The 25,228-nt window shown below is 42.3% G+C and overlaps 2 protein-coding genes across 3 annotated transcripts in view; one reads left to right on the plus strand and one right to left on the minus strand.

The window, feature by feature from the left end:
- The first annotated feature begins 2,455 nt into the window (after positions 1 to 2,455).
- Positions 2,456 to 25,228, plus strand: part of LOC135709435 (mediator of DNA damage checkpoint protein 1-like) — a 53,540-nt gene continuing 30,767 nt past the window's right edge. For both annotated transcript variants that reach the window (XM_065231758.1, XM_065231759.1), the window contains exons 1-4: positions 2,456 to 2,656; positions 2,762 to 2,866; positions 19,351 to 19,632; positions 19,697 to 21,642. In XM_065231758.1, coding sequence (XP_065087830.1) covers positions 2,762 to 2,866; positions 19,351 to 19,632; positions 19,697 to 21,642 — 2,333 coding nt within the window. In that variant the 5' untranslated portion in view covers positions 2,456 to 2,656. The remainder of the gene's footprint in view (positions 2,657 to 2,761; positions 2,867 to 19,350; positions 19,633 to 19,696; positions 21,643 to 25,228) is intronic.
- Positions 2,940 to 4,732, minus strand: LOC135709471 (venom carboxylesterase-6-like). The gene is made up of 2 exons (XM_065231832.1): positions 3,488 to 4,732; positions 2,940 to 3,430 (listed from the first exon to the last, which is right to left on the minus strand). Exons 1-2 carry the CDS (start codon positions 4,715 to 4,717, stop codon positions 2,966 to 2,968), a joined length of 1,695 nt encoding a protein of 564 aa, XP_065087904.1. The 5' UTR covers positions 4,718 to 4,732; the 3' UTR covers positions 2,940 to 2,965.

A 25,228-nucleotide genomic window follows, 5' to 3' on the forward strand; every position in this document is an offset into this window, starting at 1 on the left:
TCTAGGGATCGAATTCTCGCCGCAGAAAACTGAACTGGTAGTGTTTACTCGAAAGCGGTACCCAGCCCAAATGCAACTTAATCTTTTGGGCAGAAACATTACCCAATCATTGTCTTTCAAGTACCTTGGGGTCTGGTTTGATTCAAAGTGCACTTGGAATGCCCATATTACGTATTTGAAGCAAAAATGTCAGCAGAGGATCAACTTTCTCCGTTCAATTTGCGGCACATGGTGGGGTGCTCATCCGGGAGACCTCATAACGCTTTATAAAACAACTATTCTCTCTGTTCTAGAGTACGGCTCTTTCTGCTTTCTCTCGGCAAGAAAAAGTCACCTAATAAAATTGGAACGAATTCAATATCGTTGTCTGCGTATTGCTCTAGGCTGTATGCACTCAACGCATAACATGAGTCTCGAGGTTCTGGCAGGAGTAACACCCCTCCAGAACCGTTTCTGGGAGCTCTCTCTCAGAATACTAATCAAATGCGGAGTGACGAACACACGTATAATTGCTAATTTTGAAGAAATTCTTGGGCTGAACACACAATCTCGATTTATGAGAATCTACCACCACTACATATCATCAGATATGTGTCTTCCTTGTTATACTCCAGACCGTGTTCACTTCACCAATCGCAGTTCCTCAATTGAATATGATCTGACCATGAAACAAGCAACTCATGGGATTCCCGATCAACTTCGATCTATTATTATTCCGCGTATTTTTACTGAAAAGTACCAACAAGTCAATTGCATAAAAAGATATTTTACAGACGGGTCCCGTCTCAATGGATCCACTGGCTTCGGTGTCTTCAATGAAAACTCTAGCGCCTTCCGCAAACTTCAGGAACCTTGTTCCGTTTTTGTTGCTGAGCTGGCAGCAATCAACTTCGCATTGGGGATGATTTCCAACATGCCCGCAGACCATTACTTCATCTTCACGGATAGTCTCAGTTCGATTGAGGCTATTTGGTCGATGAAACAAGGTAGGCACTCATCTTATTTCCTTTCAAAGGTAAGGGAGCAGATGTGTGTGCTGGTCGAAAGATCATATATGATTACCTTTGTATGGGTCCCCTCACATTGCTCAATCCCAGGCAATGAGAAGGCGGACTCTCTCGCAAAGGTGGGCGCGCAGGAAGGCGAATTGTATGACAGGCAAATTTCACACGATGAATTTTACCATTTAGTGCGTCAGAGTACCTTTTCGAGTTGGCAAACCGATTGGGACACTGGAAATCTTGGACGGTGGTTACATTCAATTATTCCTAATGTTTCTTCGAGAGCGTGGTTTAAAGGCTTGGACTTAAGTCGTGACTTCATTCGCGTGATGAGTAGACTTATGTCCAACCACTACTCGCTAGATGCTCATCTCAATAGAATAAACCTCGTGGACAGCAACATCTGTCGGTGTGGAAACGGTTACGATGACATCGAACACGCAGTTTGGCAATGTACGGATAATGACGCCGCCAGAGAGCGACTTTTGAATACCCTCGAGGCCCAAGGAAGACAACCCTATGTTCCTATCAGAGACGTGTTGGCAACCCGTGATCTCTGCTATATGCAGTCCGTTTATGTTTTTCTTCAAATGTCTAGTATAAGAATTTAATTCCTTTTGTCTTTTGTCTCTCTTTATTAGTTTTTGTTTGTCTTGTCCCCCCGTCTCGATGAGTCTCATCGTCGCCCACTGGTCACCCACCATAGCCGGTCGAACTCCGGACGAAGCTAGAACAGCACTACCGTTCATACTGGCGACAACGCTCTGATGAGACAACGAAACCCTACCCCAAGCTCCTCCCCTGATCCTATCCTTCGAAAATGTACCCTTCTAACCTCGAGTAAGCCGCGAGTAATCGGCCCAACTCCTACTAGACATAGAATTAAGTGAATCTTGTTACACACAGTGAACAATGAATTATCGGCTCCGTAAAGCTAACGCGATTGAGCCTCCCAAATAAACGAACTAGATAAAAAAAAAAAAAAAGAAACGCACCTCTCGCTGAGTTGCAGTTTCATTATTTGAGCACTATTTTGCACCAGATTTGCAACTGCTCCACTATTCTGTTTAATTTCTGAGCGAGTTTGAAACACGAATGGAACTCTGTTTCAAATTTCTTTGGATGTATTCAAAGATGTTTCGAAGAGCTTTACAAAAAAAACGGAGAATAGTAAAGTTTATGGAACATGATGATTACAAACATCTTTTAGAAGTGTGCGTTGCGCTGATCGTGTTGCAGTTTTATTTTTGACCGTTTCAAATTATAGAATTGTCGAGTAGTTTAAAACAATTTTGAAACTCAACTCAGCATTGCGAACGGCCTAAGCGTGAACGTCATTATTAACTGCTCGAATGATGATCCATGTTGCGTAATATTTTAACAAGCCCCAAGCAAGCGCCAAAAACACCGAAACTGACAGTTTCAAACAAAACAATCCTGTTCGTTCAGGAAAACCCCGCAAGCGGAACTGAAAACAGAGAAAACATTTTTTTTGTTCTTGTGCGGTTTGCTAATTTGTTTCAATCATTATTTTGTTCTAATAATCCGCGGTCAATAGTTATTTCCGTGCCGCTTACTTTAGTGAATAGTGAAGATGATGTTCTTTGTCTAAAATACTGTTTCTGTACAAACGAATTGATACGGTATACAGCCAGGTGGGAATACAAGTTATATTTAGCGGGGATGATAAACATTGTTCACAAACCGTTTTTGTTTTGTTTCGGAGAGATGTTGAATTCTTTCTTTTTTTGCTTTAATAGATGTTTCTCATTGCCGGAGATGACCGACACTTGCTCCGGGAGGGCATCACGCTGATCGGTTCCGTCGAAAACGACCGTTACTGCTCCATTCGACTGCAAGACGAGGTAAGTGTGATGATGGTGTTTATGTTGCTTTTTTATTTATTTATGCCGTGTATTTCGCGGCGGTTCTAATATGAAATTATTTGTCGCTTAAACTCTAAATCAAGGTTCATTGCTAACTGGTCGGTCAACCACGGGCATTCCGTCGTTAAAATCTATTTGATTCCAAAACTCTTCATCACTAAGCTGACGGGAAAGTTTGACCTCACTTGTCGGGTAATTTATTTCCAAAAAATGCACCATATCCTTCCTATTCATTCGAGGTATCTCATGGTCACCAAACTTGGCCACACTTTCCCGAGAGAATTGCTCGTACATGTCAACGAACCTACCGGCCATCAGTGTTTCCTCTTCTGTATATGGAATTGCCTCCCGACGGCTGGTCGTATAGATCAGGAAGATGTCTTCTCCGTGGGCAACGCCATAGTTCTTCGTGGATTTGGATAATAGTTCGCCTACACCATACTTGGTCTTGTACATGTCATAGTAGATGTAGACCGGAATGTACGCCTGCATCAACTGAGCGGAACGTATCACGCCGGCAAAGTACAGACGGTTGGACATTATCTGCAAGGTTAGGAATTTACTGAATGTGGTAGATAACTGTCAGTTTCTGGAACTCACCATAATGAAGTCGCGAAAATTGTGTTCACAGAAAATCCCTTCTCCGAGGTAACGCTTTTTAATCATCTGACTTATCTGGTCCCGCCGAGCATCATCGTCCCCCATCGAAGTCCGATAATCTAGAATACTCGGTAGCAGCTGATTCCAGTTACTGTTGATTTCTTTCACATATTCTGGTTTGCTCATAAACTCTGCTCCCGAGTACAAACCCTCTGCTTCGGTCAGCGAAAGAATCAACGGTACCTTATAGAAATGTCCCCTTTCGATCAGCGTGTACGGATGGTCGGTCAAGAACGGTGTGGGATTATTTTTCGATTGCTTTTCGATTACAACTCCAAGCGGTGAAAATGGATTGTACAGGAAGTCAAAAAGTGGATCCACCGCCTTGACGATTTCCCGAGCCGGTTTTCGTTTCAAACAATCCAGAATTGCTTTGCTGGATTCGATTGGGCAGCCTACAGCAACTGCAATCTTGTTGGCCTTTTCAGCGGAGTTTTCCACCAAGACCCATGGGTTCAAAGCTGACCCGCTGTGACCGATAGCGTTCTTAAACAACCCTCTGGACATGAGCGATAGGTAATGCAGTTGAACACTAGCCGACCCAGCCGAATATCCCGAAAGTGTGATACTATCGGGATGCCCGCCAAAGCCGGCAATGTTCAGTCGAACCCATTTCAGTGCCGTTACTTGATCTTTCAGACCGTAATTTCCCGGTATGACATCGTCCTCGGTGCTCAAAAATCCAAACGGTCCCACCCGGTAGTTGATAGTGACGGAAATTATCTGATTCTTCATCAGATGACGTTCCTGAAAGGCAATTCCCGAGCCAAACATGAACGCTCCACCGTGGATGTGGAAAATGGTCGGTAGCGGTTCCGAGTTGTCCAGTGAAGTGGTATACACATTCAGAAACAAGCAGTCTTCCTCGCCAATGGTCTTGTCATTGCCTTCCACGAAATGATTCCACTGAATGCAGAACGGTCCTGACGAGGTAGCATTCCTTGGTTCATGCCACTGTTCATCGTTCACCTCAGACGGAACCCACCGCAGCTCGCCCAAAGGAGCCCTCGCATACGGTATTCCTTCGAAGGCATAGTAATGGTCACGTTTCACTCCCCTCAGTGGGCCATTTTCCGTTTGAACTACTACAAACTCTTGATCCGCTACTACAACTGTCGCCGCTACGAATAGTGCGATAATTAAAACAGTGACAATGGGGATGGTTGGCATCTTTATTAAAATAATGATTTCGATTGGGTAGTTCGCCCAAGACTAAGCGTTCTGACTCGCCAAACTGGCTAATTTTAACCCGATTTATTCACCTCTGTTCAGTCTCCCCTCTTCTTACACATCCCCAAAATAGTGCGCATCCGGATTTCGGAGATTTTCAGCATAGATCAATTCATATGCAAACAGATTGTCGGTTCTTCGTGCGATTGCTCGACGCTTCTTAGGTTAGGCTCAGACATGGGTAAAAAAAAACTTCAGCTGATAGCGTGCGCTAAGCAGTCAAGGTGAACGATACGGGCCTATACGGGGCCTGCCAAAGATTAAATCTTTGTTTGTCTGTGGAAAGTACCATCATACACCGATAGCAGGAAAGTTGGTCACTTTTTAGTGACTTTGTCATTTTTTTTAAGCTGGTCACTAATAAAACATTATTTTTCAATGGAAGTTACTTAAGTCACTTCTTTCGTGAAAATGGTCACTAAAGTCACTTTTTTGACGAATGCAACATAAATGTGAGTGGTCCAATTAATGTTTGGTATTGCTTACATTTCGTAATGTCAGGATACGTTCAATCTATTTAACTATTCCCATGATTTTTTATTGTTTGAATTTAGGTTTTTGTTCAATGTTTGGATAAAGCGTCAGGGTGGCCACTCAATCGGGAAAACCATGAATTAATAAGGACTGAAAACCAGCCGGGAAAAAACAAGACTATCCGGTAAATTTGGTTGCAATCTCAAAATATATTGAAATTCCAATTTCTATTAACTACACATATGTAGTTCCAGTTCGCTCGAAGCTGTTGACAGAAGCAGTTGTGTGTTTTTTTTTTTGGGTGCGAGTCACGTGATAATCTGTTTTTTGTTTTTGTTTTCATTGTTGCGGTGCTTGCTTATTGTTTGAAGTTCGTTCGGTTTAGCTGTTACCCCATTGGAAGCAAACAACAAAGTAATGGAGATGTCGGAGGAAGTAAAACTGACGATCAGATTCAGCTTCCCAGATAGATCAATGAAAGACATTGCGAATTTTGTGAAATCGCGGGATGCGGATCCAATCAGATGATCGTTCCTACATAGGGTAGAGCGCTACTTCGTCGTAATCGCCCATTTCCGTTCTATCAATTAGAAAAGATCAATTATATCAATGAGTTCACCGTGCAGAAATCAATAATAGGTTTGTTCCGATGCGTTAGTTCATTAGCTACAACATAAATCCTTAGAGCGCATTGTATGAATATTTACGTTAATTGTTCTCAAAACAAAAGAAGCGCTCCTAGCGAATCCCCTTTTTCTACGTTTATCCGTAGGACGAAGAAAATCTAATGGCGTTTCAATGCATTAGGACGGAATTGAAACTCGTAGAACGGATTTAGAATCAAGAAGCAGTATTAGATTTTAAGCAATATCTCAACAATTTGTCACTCTTTATGAAATCCATATGAATAAATTTAGAAGTCATCTTTGACAGAAATATTCCAATTTTTTTGTTTAAACTCGTAAAAAAAGAGAGGTAAATCGCGGGTTGTGCTTAGTAGGACGGAAATTAGATCAAAAACCCTACACTCTAAAAAATCTTCACGTTCGATTTACGTGAAATATCACGTAACTGATCTGTATTTAGAAAATCTCAAATGTTACGTGACTTTAGTAACTTTGACCTGCATTGCACGTCATATCCACTAAAAATGTTTGTGAAATCGACCGCATATTCACGTAAACAGATTTAGTGTATTTGTGTTTGTGTGTTTGGGACTTCGATATTTCCGCAAAACGGTATTTACGTGATTACCAGGTACGCAAACAAAATCAATATGGCGTCACCGAGCGTGGTGGAAGAATACCTCAAAGATTCAAAATTTTCCAGCAGTTTGCTGCAAATATTGGACGGTAATTTGATTCTTTTGCATTAATTGATTTATGATTATAATGTCGCCTTTCTCTAGTTTTATAATTTCAGACGGTGGCATCAGCATTTTGACTCTGCAAACCTTGCTGCAAACAGTTGTTAAAATTTTGTCCGAAAAAAAAACTCATACACGTTTCTACCTCATAATAATCAATTAGTCAATAATTGACCACTTTGTCAAGCAGTTTTGGCGTGACTTTCTACCAGCGATTTCACAAAACTGGACCAACTAATTTTTCTTTTTTTATGAAACGCACAAATTTTGGCTACTTTTCTTGTGGTTCTAGAAGAAAAAATCTCAAAATAATGTTTCATTTCAAAGTACAAGTGGTAGTAAACGTCATTTTAACTGCTGAAATGAAGTGGTTAATTTACAATTTTATGAGTAAAAATAAGCGTTAATTTAACACGTGGATTTTATATCTGCCCGATAAAATTGCATAATATTGACTGCTTATATATACACGTTCCATTATTATCATTCAAAATTCACGTACAAATTACGTGAAAAGCATTTTAAACAAAACGGTATGTCACGTAAGAGTTACTAGTTGTCCAGTAGTTTTCACCCCGATTTCACGTAAGCAGTATGTGGAAATCAGGTCTTATTTACCTGACTAATCACATAGATAATCGAGACTGGATTTTGATCGGCTACGTGTAATTCCGGCAAAAGTTACGTGAAAAATAGGGTAGACGAAAACCACCTACGTTTTCACGTAAATCGGACGTGAAGATTTTTTAGAGTGTATGTTTGTCAAGTTCAAATAAGAGGAGTCGATGCTATATTGTTTGCCAAACAACCGTGAACCATTAATTTTCCATTATGCCGATGGGAAGTCAGTCGAGGTACGCATGTCGCCTGCCGGGTACGTGAGAGTTTACGACCTACCACCAAAAGTCCCGGATTGCGATCTAGCATTGGTGCTAGGGAAATACGGTGATGTAAAGCGTGTAGTACGGGAGAAATTTCCAGCTACCTTGGGCCTCGATATGTTTACAGGTGTGCGAGGTTTATGTTAGGAGATTCCTAACTCGCTGTATTTCCTTAATCGAAAGGGAAACATATCCGGAGTGATTGAAGATTTGGGCGTAATTGCTTTTGTAAACAAACGCTTCACTTGACGATTTCTCGCGAATAAAAGCTCAGCCTAGAAAATTGACAACACAAACAGGTAAAAGTATGATTCATCTAGCATGTGGTGTAATTTGATCCCGAGATTGAGCTTTTATTCGCGAGAAATCGGTGACTGACGTGTTTGTTTACAAAAGCAATTACGCCCAAATCTCGAAGTTCTCCGGATATTCTACCAAGGGAACAAAAATGTGTGTTTCCTTTGTAAGACGCAGGGACATCGGATGAATTCCTGCCCCAAGCGGAAGGATCGAAAGCAGCCAGTACAACAACGAACGGAAGAAGAAAACCAACAACGGAATGAAGAAGAGACCAGTACGTACGCTGGTGTAGTGACTGGAGATGCATCGCCACACGAGGAAGCAGTTGAGATCCTTGAAGAAGAGGTGGTAGTCACGAATGTGACGTCCCCGGACACCGAGAAGAACAATGGAGAGGAAGCAAGCGCTGGTGAGAAACAACAGCCGCCTGTTTTCAAGTACAAAAACGATGCGTATTACTACTACAAATTCGGGATAGTGCACTATACCGAGAAGGATCTGATAAAGGACTAAGAGGAGGCCAAGCGGCTGGCACTGCTGAAGGAAAAACAATTGGCAGAAGCAAGGGAGTTGAGAGGATGGATGAAAGCGGAAGCTAAATTCCAGTCGCCTCCAAGGAAGAGTAGGAAGAACTCAAACTATGTCCCTCTTAATCCGTGGAGTTCTTTTGGACATTTGAAAATCTCATGCAATCGAATCTATCTACATTTCAAGTTGAACATTGTATTAGGTCCTAAGTAACATTGACAGATTCTCTTCGTCGACTTTCTCTTAGTATCCCCACGGCAATATAAAGACAATCTCAGGTATTTTCAGCACACAGATCGATAAAAGAAACTTTTATCTAGCATCTAATACGACAAACACAACAAGAAACGTTTATGTGCTCAAGTTATTAACGAAAGAGAAAGTCGACGAAGAGAATCGATCAATGTTACTTAGGACCTAATGCAATGTTCAGCTTGCTTTAGTTTTGTTCATTTTACATGTCTAAATCTACTCGCATCGCACGCAAGAATGGGAAAAAGCCGAACGAGTGTAATTTCTTTTTTTTTTTTCTCTCGCAACTGGCTCAGGCATAGCCAAAGCCAAGTCTTGTGAATGTGTTGTCTTGTGTTGCCAAAAACATCGATTTTAACGGACGCGAAATTTACGCTCCTTTAGTGTTTTTAGGCTGTGAACCATTTGCCGAATTAAATTTAACTCGTGGTTAAAAGTGACATTTCGAAAGTTATTTTCTATGTTCGAAAATCAATCAAAAAATTCCACACGTTTGATCGAAATGTTTAAACACTTGATTTTTTAAAAGCACAATCACATTTACTTTAAGTGTATTTCTCCTTGGTACAATGTGTTATGCACGTTAATTTCTAGTGTTTCATACTTTGAAATGTTGAAAATCTTTCACTATCTATTCAAGTGTATTGCACATTGAATCACACTACTGTTCAAAACAAATGGATTGAAAGTGTTTTGCATTTCAATGCGATGTGAATTGCTTGCTCAAACATCGAAAACAAGAAATGTGACTTTATCCTATCAACCCGCCTCATATATGAGAACAACTGTGGCACAGTGAGATCTAACGAAGACTCCGGCAGCAGCACACCCCAACAGTCCATGATCGAATCCCAAATCAGACCCATTAAAAAGATATGTGAAAGCTCTGGCCTCTGGCAGTTTTGAATATAGATTTGTCGATTCATTTTTAGGATCGGCAAAGTAGAAGTCGATAAAGTAGAATATTGAACTATGATGTGCAAAGCTATTGATACCACCAAATGAGGCACATAGAATCCAAGTGTGTCACAATTCAAAGTGTTCAGGCATGATTCATAGCATAAGATTCATACATGAAATGGATGTGTTTCACAATAAGCGCAAAATTAAGTATGAGACACATGATGATGACGTGTAGAATTTTTTGAGTGAAGGTTGTCAAAATTTAACTTCTTGTCTGTCAGAAGTAACCACGCTCGGATAGCAGAGTTAATCGATAACTTTCCATCTGTCAAAATTTAACTAAAAGTTAAAATAACCCACCAAACGGTTCAGAGCCTTATGTCGTTTTCGTTTTTACTACACTACACCTGTGTAGTGTAAGCAGCAATAAGCGCGAGTCATTGACAGTTTATCATCATTTGTTTGTAAACAAAGGTGCAGCCGATAGCTACACCCTAAAAATTTTCGGTGTTCGGCGGTGTAGCACCGGTGTAGCTACACCGCAAAAACGAAAACGACATTAGTATGGTACTTTTTGCTCATGTTAAGATTTCATTGAATAAGAAGAGAAAATATCTAAGGCAGTAAGCCGCGTGTTCGGACTGGGAGGGAACTTTCCCTTTTGGTAGTGGACTGTATCGGCAGGGTGGTGGAGGAAGCAAGCGTCGATCGGAAATCAACTCGTAAGGGCTCTGAAAAGAGCTGGTGGGTTCGACGCTGCTCCAAACCAGGGATGTGTGCAAAATAAACTTGATCGGGACGGCTACGCTAACAACTGTTTATTCTCTCCTCTTTCTCTCTACAAATTCTGCTTCTACTGCTGCTGATGTTTGCTGGTGCTTGGTCGGAAAAGAACTCTTGTTTTGCACGGTGATGCATGCCTCTTTTAAAGCGGCGAGCGTTGATGTGGTCGTCGCTGATTGGTGGATGTTGTAGCCTATTGATGGTCTCGTTCTTCGCTGCTTGTTGGTCGTGTTCGTATCAGTTGACTTTCGGCGGAGACGGAACATACTCCCCCGGTTGAGGTAACTCAACGATTAACAACGATTGTCTAGAATTGCTGATTGGGCGTCGGTATCTAGAACTTCCTGCAACGGTTGTGATGCGACCCAACTTCCAGTGGGGCTGATTTTTTTGTGGAACAACCAGGGTTTCACGGATGATCGGTATGGTTCGTAGGTTCTTCTTCCTGTGTAGTAGGGTAATTTCTGGGTGGGTACTTTGGAAAATAGTACAATTATCCGAATGCTGCTGCTGCTTCCTCGTTGTTCAATGAAACGCTTGAAGAATGCCAGGAAGACATCGGTGCTCAGATCGTATAACGCTTCCGGGCCATCAGTGTAGATCGGATGAAGGTTTGCCAATTTCTTGCAAGCGTCGTGGGCAACAACTCGCTGAATGTCTTCCGCCAAATGGAAAAATTGAACCACTTGGGTGATAGTTTCGGTTGCCTGGCGTGGTTGCGGGATGATCAAGGGCTGCTTTTTCTTCAGGTCGACTGGGTCATCTGGGTTGACGATAACTGCTTTCAGTGCAGGTAGCATCTGGTCTGGAACATTTTCGGGTAGTTCGATGTTGTACCTTTCTCTCTGGAGGAACTCAGGACCACTCCACCAAGGCACGATCTCGGTTTGTTTCTGGATCACAGCGTTTCGGTTTCTTCCGAATGACTGTAGTTGGTTGAGCGGTTTGTTGATCCAGGCCAGCACTATCGTACTTTCGCACCATAGCACAATTTCTCGGAACTCCATATCCAGGACTGGTAATACCTTCTGTACTAACCGGGTTAGCAGGTGAGCGGCGCAAAGTAGTGTTCTCAGTCTGAGCTTGCTGGCTCGATGTCGAATAGAAAGATCCTGTGGCGGTGGCTCCTCAGGCTTTGGTATTGGAACGATATCATTGGAATCAGGATAGGGCATCTTCGGTACAGGATTAGCTGAGCTTGGCTTGTCTGGTGGATCTCTTATTTGTTGTTTCTCAGACGTCGGTAACGGAACGAGTGCACTTGGCTCCAGAACTGGCCTTGAGTGAATTCCAGCTGACATCGGGACCAGCTTGAACATCGGACAGTTTTCGGTTGGCATCAGAAACCGCTTGAACACCGGATACTTTTCCATTGGCTTCGGGTACCGCATGAGTACCGAACGGTTTCCAGTAGACATCGGAAACATCTTGAACACGGGCCGGGTTCCGGCAGACATCGGGAATAGCTTTAGCACCTGATGATTTCGAGTTGGCATCGGAAAATACAACACCGAATGGTCTCCTGTTGACATCGGTAACGGCTTGTTCACCGGATGGTTTCCAGGGGACATCAGAAACGGCTTGTTTACCTGATGAATTCTAAGGGTCATCGGGAATTGCTTGGACACCGGACGAGTTCCAGTGGACATCATGAAGGTCGTGACCACCAGACGGGTTCCAGTAGACATTTGGAACGGCTTGAACACCGGACGGGTTCCGGTGGACATCAGGAAAGGCTTGATTACCGCTTTCATTCCGGCGGACATCAGGAACGGCTTGGTGACCGGACGAGTTCCAGTGGATATCATTAATGGCTTGACCACCGGACAGGTTGCAGTGGACATCAAGAATGGTTTGACCACCGGATTGGTTCCGGCGGACATCAGGAAAGGCTTGATCGCAGGCTGGATTCCGGCAGAGATCAGCAACGGCTTGGCCACTGAATTGGTTTCGGTGGACATCGAGAACGGTTTGACCACCGGATTGGTTCCGGCGGATATCGACAACGGTTTGACCACCGGATTGGTTGCGGCAGACATCAGGAAGGGCTTGATCACAGGCTGGATTCCGGTGGAGATCAGGAACGGCTTGGTGACCGGACGAGTTCCAGTGGATATCATTAATGGCTTGACCACCGGACAGGTTGCAGTGGACATCAAGAATGGTTTGACCACCGGATTGGTTCCGGCGGACATCAGGAAAGGCTTGATCGCAGGCTGGATTCCGGCAGAGATCAGCAACGGCTTGGCCACTGAATTGGTTTCGGTGGACATCGAGAACGGTTTGACCACCGGATTGGTTCCGGCGGATATCGACAACGGTTTGACCACCGGATTGGTTGCGGCAGACATCAGGAAGGGCTTGATCACAGGCTGGATTCCGGTGGAGATCAGGAACGGCTTGGCCACCGGCTGGATTGCGGCAGACATCTGGAATGGCTTGACCACCGAATTGGTTTCGGCGGACATCGAGAATGGCTTGACCACCGAATTGGTTTCGGCGGACATCGATAATGGCTTGACCACCGGACGGATTCCGGTAGACATCACGAAGAGCTTAACCACCGGCTGGATTGCGGCGGACATCTGGAATGGCTTGACCACCGAATTGGTTTCGGCAGACATCGAGAATGGCTTGACCACCGAATTGGTTTCGGCAGACATCGAGAATGACTTGACCACCGGACGGATTCCAGCAGACATCGGGGACGGTTGGACCACCGGATAGGTTCTGGCGGCCCTCAGGAATGGCTTGATTACTGGAAGGATTCCGGTAGACATCGGGTAAGACATCAACACCGGATGGTTTCCGACGGGGATACAATTCAAGATCGTTCTGGTTCCAGTCGAGGTTAGGATTGTTTTCGGAACTTCACCAGCTGCGACGGACTTCGGTTCGATGGCTTGAAAGTCGTCTTGGAATAGCTTCGGATTGACTTCGGTTGTTTCGGGATGTTTAAACCGTTTCGGTTTTACATCCATGACTTGAGGTGAGTCCTTATTGACATGGCACTCGGTTGGTTCACTTGCCATGTTATTAGGCTTGACTTCTACGAACTTGGCTGAATTCTCGACGTAACGGTCCTCTGTCAATCCACGAGGAAGATAATTTGGCTTGCACGCAGAGTTGAGCTTAACATAGTCAGCTTCGGTTGGAACCTCATCTTCAATCGTACTTGTCAGCTTGGTTTCAGTATCGGCAGGATTACCGTACTCGGCCACACTGGCAGGTGGAGGTGAATCATCGACTAGCCGGACCTCGGTCGGTCCACAATGGGAGTTCAACGGCATAATCATGGGTTTCGCCTTCAAGAGTTCGGTTGGATTATCCACTTCAGTTGACTTCTCGATCGACTTCGTTTCGGTGGATTGATTCACAATCGTCTTCACATCAACGGTTTGGATCGGGTACAACATACACTGCGGTGGCAACTTTATCGTCGATAACGTACATGGCAGTTCCATCGCGTGTGGAATCGGAACGGGCTGTTCCGTCATTCGAGTCATTGGATGATTTTGGACGATCCGAGCGTATGGTTTGCTTGTGGCTGGTGATGGTGTTCGGTGTTGGTGGTGCCTGATATCGGTAGTTGGAAAGGCAAGCAGCAATGTTTCCACCAGTATACAGGCCTCGGTGTAGAGATCATCGAAACGCAGGTAGTCTTTATCCTGCTCATCAAATCTCTCTGCAGAAATGGCGGTCATAATTCTGTTGTGCAACCATTGATACTCCTGGTAATACCGCTGGAGGTTCCTGGCGTGTCTGTTGCACAGCACCAGATGCATGGTGATATCGGTTTCTTGCACTTCCTTCAGGATTCGCGTTACCTTCGCCTCTACTAAGCCACGAAGTACGATCAACCTTTCCACATCGGTCATCTTTGGAACGCGTAGTAAACTATCACACGCATGCGATTCACTTTTCGGAATATTGTTTTTCGCGAACGCGCTCACTCATACGATTCACTTTTTTATATACTTCGTACACGATGCTGTCATCGGCAGCAGCACTGCAGAAGTAGTTTTGTTTGTTTGGTACTTGGCTAGCGTAGCACGTCCGTTTCTTTCGGTGGGAAATCGGCTTCGTTCCAGTTGGCAGGAACATCTATGCGTAAACTTTCACGGCGAAAGCTTCTTGGCTCGTGATCCGGTTCGGATGGACCAAATTATGTTCGGACTGGGAGGGAACTTTCCCTTTTGGTAGTGGACTGTATCGGCAGGGTGGTGGAGGAAGCAAGCGTCGATCGGAAATCAACTCGTAAGGGCTCTGAAAAGAGCTGGTGGGTTCGACGCTGCTCCAAACCAGGGATGTGTGCAAAATAAACTTGATCGGGACGGCTACGCTAACAACTGTTTATTCTCTCCTCTTTCTCTCTACAAATTCTGCTTCTACTGCTGCTGATGTTTGCTGGTGCTTGGTCGGAAAAGAACTCTTGTTTTGCACGGTGATGCATGCCTCTTTTAAAGCGGCGAGCGTTGATGTGGTCGTCGCTGATTGGTGGATGTTGTAGCCTATTGATGGTCTCGTTCTTCGCTGCTTGTTGGTCGTGTTCGTATCAGTTGACTTTCGGCGGAGACGGAACACCGCGCTTGCTTTTCTTCCGCGGATTTGGATTTTTTTTTGCAATAAACATCATCATTGTTTGTGATGTAATTGAGTTTTAAGTGTTAATGAAATTGTGCTATAGTGGATTGCCTCCCGGGAGCCCGGTTCTCCATGTTCGGGTGCCACTCTTGCGGCGTGTAGTTCTATCGAGAATCTCGACACCATGGGTGACTTAGAACGGGAAAGTTTTGAGCATCTGTCCGTCGCGAGTTTTGGTGGTGATTCGGTGGCCGACGTTGCCGTGAACCAGCTGGTCTCTCGTTGGTGTTGGAGATTGCGAGCAATCTGAAGGATGCTTCGCTGGATACGCCCAAGACGGGTGGTAGCTGGTGGCCGCGAACGGTTCCTGCAAAAGCATCAGACGCGAACCTCCTCCCAGATGACCATGGCATAGCACGAAAAGTTGTATTCCTTAAAGGAAGTATTACGAATTACGACAAAGGCAATTGTTATTGGATATTTTTGCAAACAGTGACAGATATCGGACATGAAGATCCAGTGGAGGTGCAGGGCAAATGTGCTAGTCAAATGGTAAGTTCCAAATTCGCTGTTGTTGTCGTCGTAGGAGCCTTCGTATTCGTCGTCGTAGTCGCCGTCGTAAAAATAACCATCAACCGTATAAAATTAACCATCAACCGCAGAAACTATATCGCGGATCTCTGTTGTCCATTACATACAAAGCGAAAACTTAATCATATTATGTCGTGGAGTGTTGTGGTTTTTAGAAGCTCGATGACCCTGGAGGGATCGTTTTTGCTTAATAAGCAGAGTATCATGGCTTTAATCCGGATTGTGTTTTTTTTTACATAGGACTACGTCTTTCGGAAAGGGTGCCAATTCAGGGAAATGGGACGAAAATTGGTCTGACTTTAAATACTAATAACATGGCCAATAATCAATAGATTTTGATAAAAGATGAACTAGCCTATGACTAAAAATATCTTAAATAAAGAATAAAAAAAATAGATTTTGATGATTTGTATGTCGATTGATTCACCAGGGTTATAAAATAATTTGTGTGGTATGTCACACATTACAATTGTTAAATATTTAAATAGTTAACAAAAAAGAAATATGGAAATATTCAAATTTCCCATACATTTTCCTCAACCGCCAGGTGCTCAATCCTAACATAGCCATCAGAAAGTTGATCCCTAACGACACAAGCCGAAGCCGCACAATCATTCAACGTTGCGGTCGATCTGATCGGAACTCGGTGAAAACTGATTACGTTAGAATAGTGGAAGAGGTAGAGCAGCCGAAATTCTGCCAAATCGCTTCCACAAACAGTTGCTGCCAAATACTCAAAATCAAATTTTTTTTAACTCAAACTCAACAAACCCTTTAGATGGTATTCTGTAAATTAGCACTAAATGGAATCGTCATACTAGAATAATCAATTTAACCAAACAAAGATGAAGAGCCAAAGGCTAATCAATTGTACTGCAAAACCAATGTTAAAACATAATGAATCAACAAATAAATGTAATTTTTACTGCTTTAAAAAAAAAGTTGCTGCCAAATAGTCGAGCTGGTCGGAGGAAAAGGGAAAGCAGCGGAAAGGGATGTCGTTTGCAAAATACTTCTGCCAAATCGCATCCAACATGTAACGGGGGAAAATTCTGAGCAGAATTTGTAAAAAAGGAGGGACTTCGGCTGTCAATCTAAATGCTTATTAGGTTTTGCACCGTCGGGGTTAACCTCAATTTGATGACAGTGGTACTGTTTACGTGGACTTAGTCAATTTTTTTTCTTGGGTAGATTTTCTCGATAATTTTTCAGGCTGCAGTGAGATGTAAACCGCACTTCTGCTGTAATGGATGCATCTGTCAAATTTAGAGTAACTTCTACTCAGTTCTAATTTTAAGAAAATTAACGGAACTGAGAAAATATTACACAGTTCTTGTATAATTGATCAGTTTATAAAATGAGTCATTTGAATTGTCATTGGAAAAACAGCATATTAATTAAAATATAATAACATTGCAATACAATAACATTGCAATACAATAACATTGCAATATTTTTTGTGATTTGGATGGAAGATCATGTGATCATCAGCCCTCTCGTCAACATGGGATGTTTCGCTCTCCTGAAATTAAACTTAATTCAATCTATCAACATTTCCTCGATCACAGAATCAGACCTACACCTACCAACACTTCAAACATGCTAGTGACGGAATTGCTCCGGATACTACGAGTACACGAACGCTGCTTCTGGAATTGGTAACCATCGTTTCTAACCAAAATAGACGGGGTCTTCCGGTTTTGATGTCGATGCCGATTGTTTAGTCAGGGGACATGGTTTCGGACCCGGGGAAATTTGACGGAGAATTTGACCTCGTACTGATAATCGTTGGTTTCAGAAGAAGTTGCAACGATGGAAATGCAGTTCTTCGACGAGAATTCCACACTTGTTAATTATTACAGTTTGACGCAAAAGGGATAATTTTATAAATCTTTGGCAAAAGAACGATGAGTAATTTTTGTTGTGGATTACTCAAAGGTGAGTAACCATTAATTTACGATAAACAGAGTTAATGTTCCTCAGTTTGCTAAATAAATGTTACTCAGTTTTTGACATTTCGGATAAAAATATCAAACTGATTAGAAGTTACTCACTTTAGAGTAAAACAAAACGAGCGTGGCAGGAAGGACAGATTGACCAGCTTATCGGTGTTGGCTGTGTTGTTATCGAGTCCGTAGGCCATCACTGCGCCCTGTTGCTGTGCGGGTTGAATGAATGTTGACTGGTCCATTTCGGGTCAGCGGTGCGTCCTTCATCAGTCCGACGTGTGTTCCGGCCGGTGTTGGTTTCCAGTTCTCTAATTATTGACGTTCGTTGTGCGGGGTCGGCCTTCCGCCGAAGATGGATGTTTTTGAAAACATTGTAAATCAAAACAAAAACAAGAGCTGTTAAAATACCGGGTTGCCAAACAAGGCATTATTCACAAGCAAACAAAAGTCAGTTTAATGACTTCTTGGCACTGCCGATACAGCTGCGGCACACTGAGGGACACTGAGAAAAATGTTGGCGCAAAATAAGTGTGTAGAGTGATCACCCCTTGACAGAATCATCTTTGCGGCAAATGCAACACCTGACCGTTTTAATGTTTGTGTCATAATATGATATTATCTCAGATATGCTGCAAACATCAATGTTGACACTGGCTGCGTTTGTATTAGATTAGATCAGTGCCAACATTTCAAAGGGGCGTAATTGCATTTGTAAACAATGGCTTTAGCCGTCGATTTCTCGCGAATAAAAGCTCACTCATGAAAAATAATGACACCAGCAGGTAGAGGAATGTTTCCTCTACCAGCTAGCATTGTAATTTTGGAGAGGTAAGATTTCATTCGCGAGAAATTGATGGCTAAAGTCATTGTTCACAAAAGCAATTACGCCCTTTTGAAATGTTGGCACTGAGATGTTGAAATTGGCCATGAAATTTTGTAAGCGTCGTAGTGGAACTTACGACCGGCAGCTATGTTGGAAGACATTGAGAACAATCAGGGCGAACCCAAGAACCTCGAATTGTGATTTCGCCAGTAAGCAACCAAACAGGACGATGAAGTAAAACCTAGTGGCCATAGCACGAGCTCGGGAGTTGTACGACCAGTAGTACTACATACATACAGTACCGAAGTACCAAGGATGCTTGCTTATGAACGACGAAACGTACGTGATAATTGATTTTGGGGAGCTTCCCGGGCCACGATACGAGGAGTTGTCGCTCAGAAACTCATGATCTGGTAAGGGATTTGCAGCCGCGAATGAAAAGCCCAAGTTTTCGTCACAAACAAGACTCGAAGGTGTACACACAAGTATCCCAGGAAAAACGCATTCTACCGTTAATTAAGGCACACGGTCCCTTGTGAAGTTTTGACCGGATTCAGCAAGCTGCCGCTACTAGCCGGAAGGAACCTCAGTGATATCACTGTATCCCATTTCATCATGTTTCTAAGCATGCGTTATTACAACGCACTAAAACGTTTCCATTGTTGTATGGTAAACGCCAGTTAAGCCAAATGACCTTTACGAAAAACGGGGTAGCCCTTCAGGAGACAGGTTTAGGGAACTTTGAAGTGCAGTGAACTTCGAGTTTGTCAGGTTAGAAAGTTCTTCAGGGAACTTTGTAGTTGCTCTTAGAATCCTTCAGTTAGTAATTCTTAAATTTCGTGGAATTGCAGAGGATTTTTATGGAATGATCGCAGAACTTCATCGATCGAAATTTCACTCACTCAATCGATCCCGTTCCTGCGCACCACCGGTTAAATATTCTGTGCATCCATCCTGTGTTCTCTGGATCATCATTAGACCCCCACAATTATTAGTGGAAGAGAATTAAACGTTTGTTGCTCTGCTTCAACATCCTTTGTTTTTCGCGAATCGTATAAGAACACATTTAGCATAATACTTACTTTGCCTCACTCTACCCTACAATGTAATTCTAATAAATTTTATTAATTTTCGCACAGTCCATATGCCCTAAACACGCAGCCCTGCGATGGTCCGCAGCAACAGAGGACCTACACGTAATGGATCTGTGTTCCCATAGCGGTACGCAATTGGCCAACGATGCCGATGCAATGCCCAGAGAAATCCGACCCCTCGAATGGAACAAAGCCACCCTGGAAAGTACAATTCTCTTAGGATCGTTCAAAGCCCGGTTGGAAAGCTCTCACCCAAGATCTAGGAAGCGGTCAATGTCCTTCTTCGCCGATGATGACTCCACCGACATTGTCGATTGCAGCTTGGAGGTACCTAGTTTGAACTTGTCTCGCATCCGTAAGCATCCATTTTCATTTACATATTTTACATCAGGAACCACCTCAAATCAAATCCCGAACGGAAGCGAAAAAACTGCAACAGTTGAGTATCTCCTGCACACCCAGCAACGGCACCAGCGGCAGTCCTGCAATCCTTGAGAATGCCAGCTTCTTGATTCCTGCCACGCAGCAAATGAACACCACTAGCGCGAATTCCTCCACCCTGCAACGGGCAAATGATAGCCGAACTGGTGGTAACGTCACGACCGAAGACGACGATGATGATATGTTTTACATACCGGAAACCCAAGAGCAGCAGCAGCATTCGATTACTGAACAGATCATCGATCCCATTGCAAACACCATCGGTCAGGGTGATAAGGACGATGACTTTCTAAGATTCGAAACCCAAGATGACGAGAATACTGGAGACGGTATGTTTAACAATCCGTACGTGGAGCAATCTCAGAACCTGTTACATAATTTGGATGAATCGTACAAACGGAATAGCGCCAAAGCCGACCAGCGAAAGTCGATTATTCCCGATCGATCCGTTGATTCGATTTCATTCCACGGAAGGATACCAGCCGAGGACACCGATGATGATCTGAGTAAAATCGAGTGGAACGAGACTAAGAATGCAGCAGATCCGATCAAGGATCGTGATGGGTCGGTAACGCCAGAGCTGGCATTCGACAAACCAACGGCGGCACTAAACCCAATGTTAGATACCTTGCTTACGGAAGTACCTCGCGAAGATTCGATCACTCCGGATTTGGAATTCGATCGGATAACTCCACAGCAAAAAGATTCAACAGCAGATGCCACCAGGCTGTCGTTGGCTAAAGTGGCGGACGAAGTGGGAGAGCACCGAGAACAGTCGGTTACGCCTGATTTGAATTTTGAACAGCCAAGTGGAGAGAACGAAAACGACGAAGCGGAAATTTCACTCAACCAGGAAGGGGCAATCGATCCGTACGATTTGGCAACGCAGCCAATTTCAGGGGAGCCAGAAGCAGTGCCGTCAGTTTCCACATACGATCTACCCACGCAGAAAATGCTAGCCGTTGGCTCGGTTAATTCAAACCCACAGGGATTCAAAGTGCCGTCAGTTTCCGCATACGATCTACTCACGCAGCAAATGCCCACCGAAGACATAAAAGCGGCAAAATCTCTACGAAAGCTAACCGTCGGTTTGGTCAATTTAAAATCGACCATGAATATATCTTTCAAAATCAACAAGCAAATAGATCTGAATCCGTTCGAAATGGCCACACAACCCCTCCCGGTGGACGAACCGGACGAAATCTACGATCTACAGACACAATTGCTTCCACAATCTCCAAATGACACGATACCCTTGGAGCTTCCACCGGCTTCCTCCACCAGTAAGATCAAACGGAAGTCTTCTTGTTCTAACCAACCGAAAAAACCTCCAGAAATGGATCCATTCACCATGGCCACGCAACCACTACCGATCGACAAACCCAAGGACATGTACGATCTCCAAACACAACCGCTTCCCCAGGAAGACGATCAAAATGATACGATCCCGTTGGACATCGTCGTCCATTCGCCGCCACGATCACCAACCGATGCCTACGACATGCAGACGCAACCGCTGGCTGCCAAAGATTCTCTCACCAGTCTAGGGGATGAAGATCCGGAAATGAGCAAACATTTCCTTCCCAGAGTGAACAGTACCTACCGGCAGTCTATTCTGGCTAAGCAAATCATCAATCAGGAGGAGAGCGAGGAGAACCGGAACATGGACGATGCGAATATTTCCCCATCTTCCAACAAGGAAAATCGGGTTGAAGTAGGCAAATGGGATGCGGCTAAATTGGAGGCCGTTAAGCTGAAGGCCAACAGTCTCGCGATGCAGGAGAGCGAGTCTCTGCTTGGATTCAGCCAACCTACAGACGAGGGTTTGGACGAGGAGCTGGACGAGGAGTACTGCCTAGCGGCCACGATTCCTGTGGCCGATAGTAGCAGCAAAGGGTAAGTAGGACATATTATTTTTATTTTTTTATTCATGAGTCTTCGGAGGTGTACAGTGTTGAACAGTTATGGTGAATATTTATCTGCTAATGGCTAAGGATGGGTTTTTTTCTCCTGACATGCCAAATTCCCTTTTCTTTCTTTATCGAATGTTGTCAATTTACTGCTGTTCGTGTTTTTTTTTTTTTTAGTTAGATGAGCATAGCTCAATGACTATGCGTAGCTACTCACACTCTGAAAAATGTTCACGTCCGATTTACTGCTGAGGCATTCCACGAAGGTTCGCAAATCGATCCTGACCGATCATTTCCAATTACGCTGAAACTTTGCACAGTTGTTCCTTTTTAGTAAAGGCGCCATTTTGTGCTCTCAGTTTTTCATATTGAATTACGACTACTTTTTGAAAAGGGCCTGTGTAAAAATAGTAATAATGAGTTTAAAAATATATATTTCCGAAACGCTTTGTTCGATTGATTTGGGATCTAGAGCAAAGTTGTAGATATTATTATTTTGGCAATTGTGTAAAAAATATACACTCTAAAAAATTTCGTTTGTATCAATGAAAAAAATTATATTTATTATTAAAAAAGTTAATTTCTCAAAAAGTACATAAACCTCATTGAAGCTCATAATGTTTGCTACTAACTGGCAAAGTTTGGTGATGGTAAACTCAAAAACAAAAAAGTTATGGTTTTTTTAATATTTTACGATTTTTACATTTTCATTGAAAACACATTTTTTTTAACCGTGTATATTTTTTCAAGAATTGCATTTTAATTTTGCACAACTTTTCCGAAGACACCATAGCAATCAAGCAAGCCGTTTTTGCAATGCATTAAAATGTTTATTTTATAAGCGCTTTTCTACACAGGCCCTATCGGAAAAGTAGTCGGGGTTCGCTATTACAATTTGTAATAGCGAATCCCGACTACTTTTTTATTTTAAAATCTCAACTTAAATCCACAAAATACATTTATCTGCTCTTTTTTACTTTTCTTTTATTCGAAAACCTTATGGACAAATGATACATAATTTATTTTCATTGTAATACACTTACTTTCTATTTTTATTTACATCACTTCTTAAATACATCGAATATTTTGGCATCATTATCATTACAGTTTGAGTAACGTTTGGCTTTAATTTTATTTTCTGAAACAGGAATGAAAGAATGAAACTTTTGAGTTGCTTGAATTATTTTTGCATTATTATATTGCTCGTTGAGGTGTGAAGCCATACATTCGTATTCCTCTGTTGTGGCAAAACTAAAAGATAATTTTGTTAATTCTTCTTCTTTTCGATTATTTGCCCAAGCTTTATACTCTTGCATTTTTTATTGGATGTTCACGTTCTTTGGCCAAACTTGCTCTAGTAGCCATACGTTCCAATAGCGTCACAAGGACCTTTCCCATGTGATGTTGCAAAGAAATGCCATTCGGCTTCAATTCCATACTTTGATTTAAATTTACAAAGGCTAGCAAAATTTTTCCGGTTCTTGTACTGTGACGCGGCTCCATCGGACATAAAATAAATCTTGTTGATATTTTTACTTTGGTTAATGCGTAAAAAACTTATCATTTTAGAAATAAATAAGTTAACAGCCACTGAGTCATGCCTTAACTCTTCAGAAATTATAATAAAACTTAAATGTTTAACTTGCATATTTTCTCTAAAATATATAACAAATGGATGAATGCTAGCTTGTTGGACATTCCAGTGATGAGACTGAACTTCATCCTGTAACACAAAGCTGTAGTTTTCGGAAAAATCGCAAGTAACTAAAAATTCACCTTCTTGCAAATTATTTCGTGTAGTTTTCAAAAAATTAGATTGCTGTGTTTTTATGAAATCATGTTGTATCAAACTTGTCAATTTCAAGCAGAAAAATGAAACAAACTCGTCTGCAGGCTTTACAATAGTTTCTAAATCACATCTATCCGTGGTAACCCACTGTTCAAATGAAAGCTGATCAATGCATTTTTCCTCTAATTGTTTTAATAAAATGTTTTCTAATGCGGAAGAGTCTGGACAATCTTCACAACACCGTAGATAGCAATATGTTGTCTTGTTTTCACAAAGTAGGCTGTCAGTGAACGTTTTTACATCATTTAAATGGTTAAGTTTTTTCAAACTGTGTAAAATTAGATTGATGATTTCATGCGTTGTGCACACGCAAACATTGTGGGTTCCAGAGCTGGTTAAAAGTTCACATTGCTTAGGGCGGAGTTTTGCAAATGAAGAGAATCCAATTTTTACATTGCAGTGAATTTCATTGAATCGTTTATAAGCTTCTCTCAAAGTCATCATTAGTAATCTTTTTTGAATGGCTTGTCGTTTTCCTTCTTTCTGCACAGACACATAATCTTTTTGACCAGGCATTGCCCGGCTTATATCATCATCTTCAAAAAAATTTATGACTGCCAATTTTGTTTCATCACTTAAGGCTGTGCCATATTTTGCGGTTTTTGACGAATGACCTTCCTTTATCAACTTAGCCTCTGTTGCAATATATCTACTAGCATTAAATTGATCCATAACTTTTTGTGTTGACCATGAATAAGGCAATAACGATAAAATTAATAATTTTTCACTTCTTGCAGTGGATGCATTGGAAAACTTTTCCTTCATGTTTTCTAAAACTTCTTTGAGTTCATTCACTTCGTCAGCCTCAGGCTCGAAGTTGAAAAGATTCTTTCTAATACCTTCGTTGATTTCACGGTGCTTCTTTTCGGGGTAGTGGATGTAGTTGAGTTTTCCCACATCTATCGGTGATACCTGGATTCCTGCAATGCCTCGGTGTTGACTGGTTGAGTAAATTCTTGGTACGATTGAACTGAAGTAACTGATGTCATTGATGGTACAGTTGTAAGGCTTTCACAGCTCGGCACGACAGGTACTATCACTGTAGTTGGCATCTTTGAGCTTCCGGCAACATGCTGTTCCTCGTTTGAGATGAAAACAGCTTGTTTATCAACACGAAGACGACAGGACGTGCAAATGCGAAAACCAGTATTCAATCCTGATGCTTCAGAATATCCAATCGATTTTAATTTCTGGATGGTAATATTCGAAATATTCCTCAGCCCTTTCGAGCACTTGACTTCCTCGAACGGCCGAATGCACCTGATAAAACATGCTCGTTCACTCATGTTGCTTCCTGTATTAAAAAAATTAAAAATAATAATCTTTAAAAATGATTTCATTGAAATACAACTGAAGGTTATGCTTACCTTTTAACCAAATGGTGTTACACTTATTTCCTATGATAACTTTTTAAGATGTATGCGGTAAAAAGCAATCTTTGTGATCAACTGCTTGTTTTCACCATTCAAACTCATTTAAGTATCAGATCGATAGGTATAATTTCTACATTAGGTACAGACAGATGTTTTTGGTGTTCACTACTACAGTGTTGAGTATTTGACTTATTACCGTTAAGATCACTGATACAACTATGCAAAATTGAAGACAATGAATAAAAAAGAAAATTAATCGCTAGTTTGAGCATCATTTCACTTTTATTTAGTTCTAGCTCAATATTCATCAAATGAATTTTTTAGTTTTGTTAGTAACGATACCTTTTCAT

The sequence above is a fragment of the Ochlerotatus camptorhynchus genome, unplaced genomic scaffold (assembly GCF_037179485.1).
Source record: "Ochlerotatus camptorhynchus isolate MF236.1 unplaced genomic scaffold, CSIRO-AGI_Acam_v1.1 ptg000361l, whole genome shotgun sequence".
Taxonomy (NCBI): Eukaryota; Metazoa; Arthropoda; class Insecta; order Diptera; family Culicidae; genus Ochlerotatus; species Ochlerotatus camptorhynchus.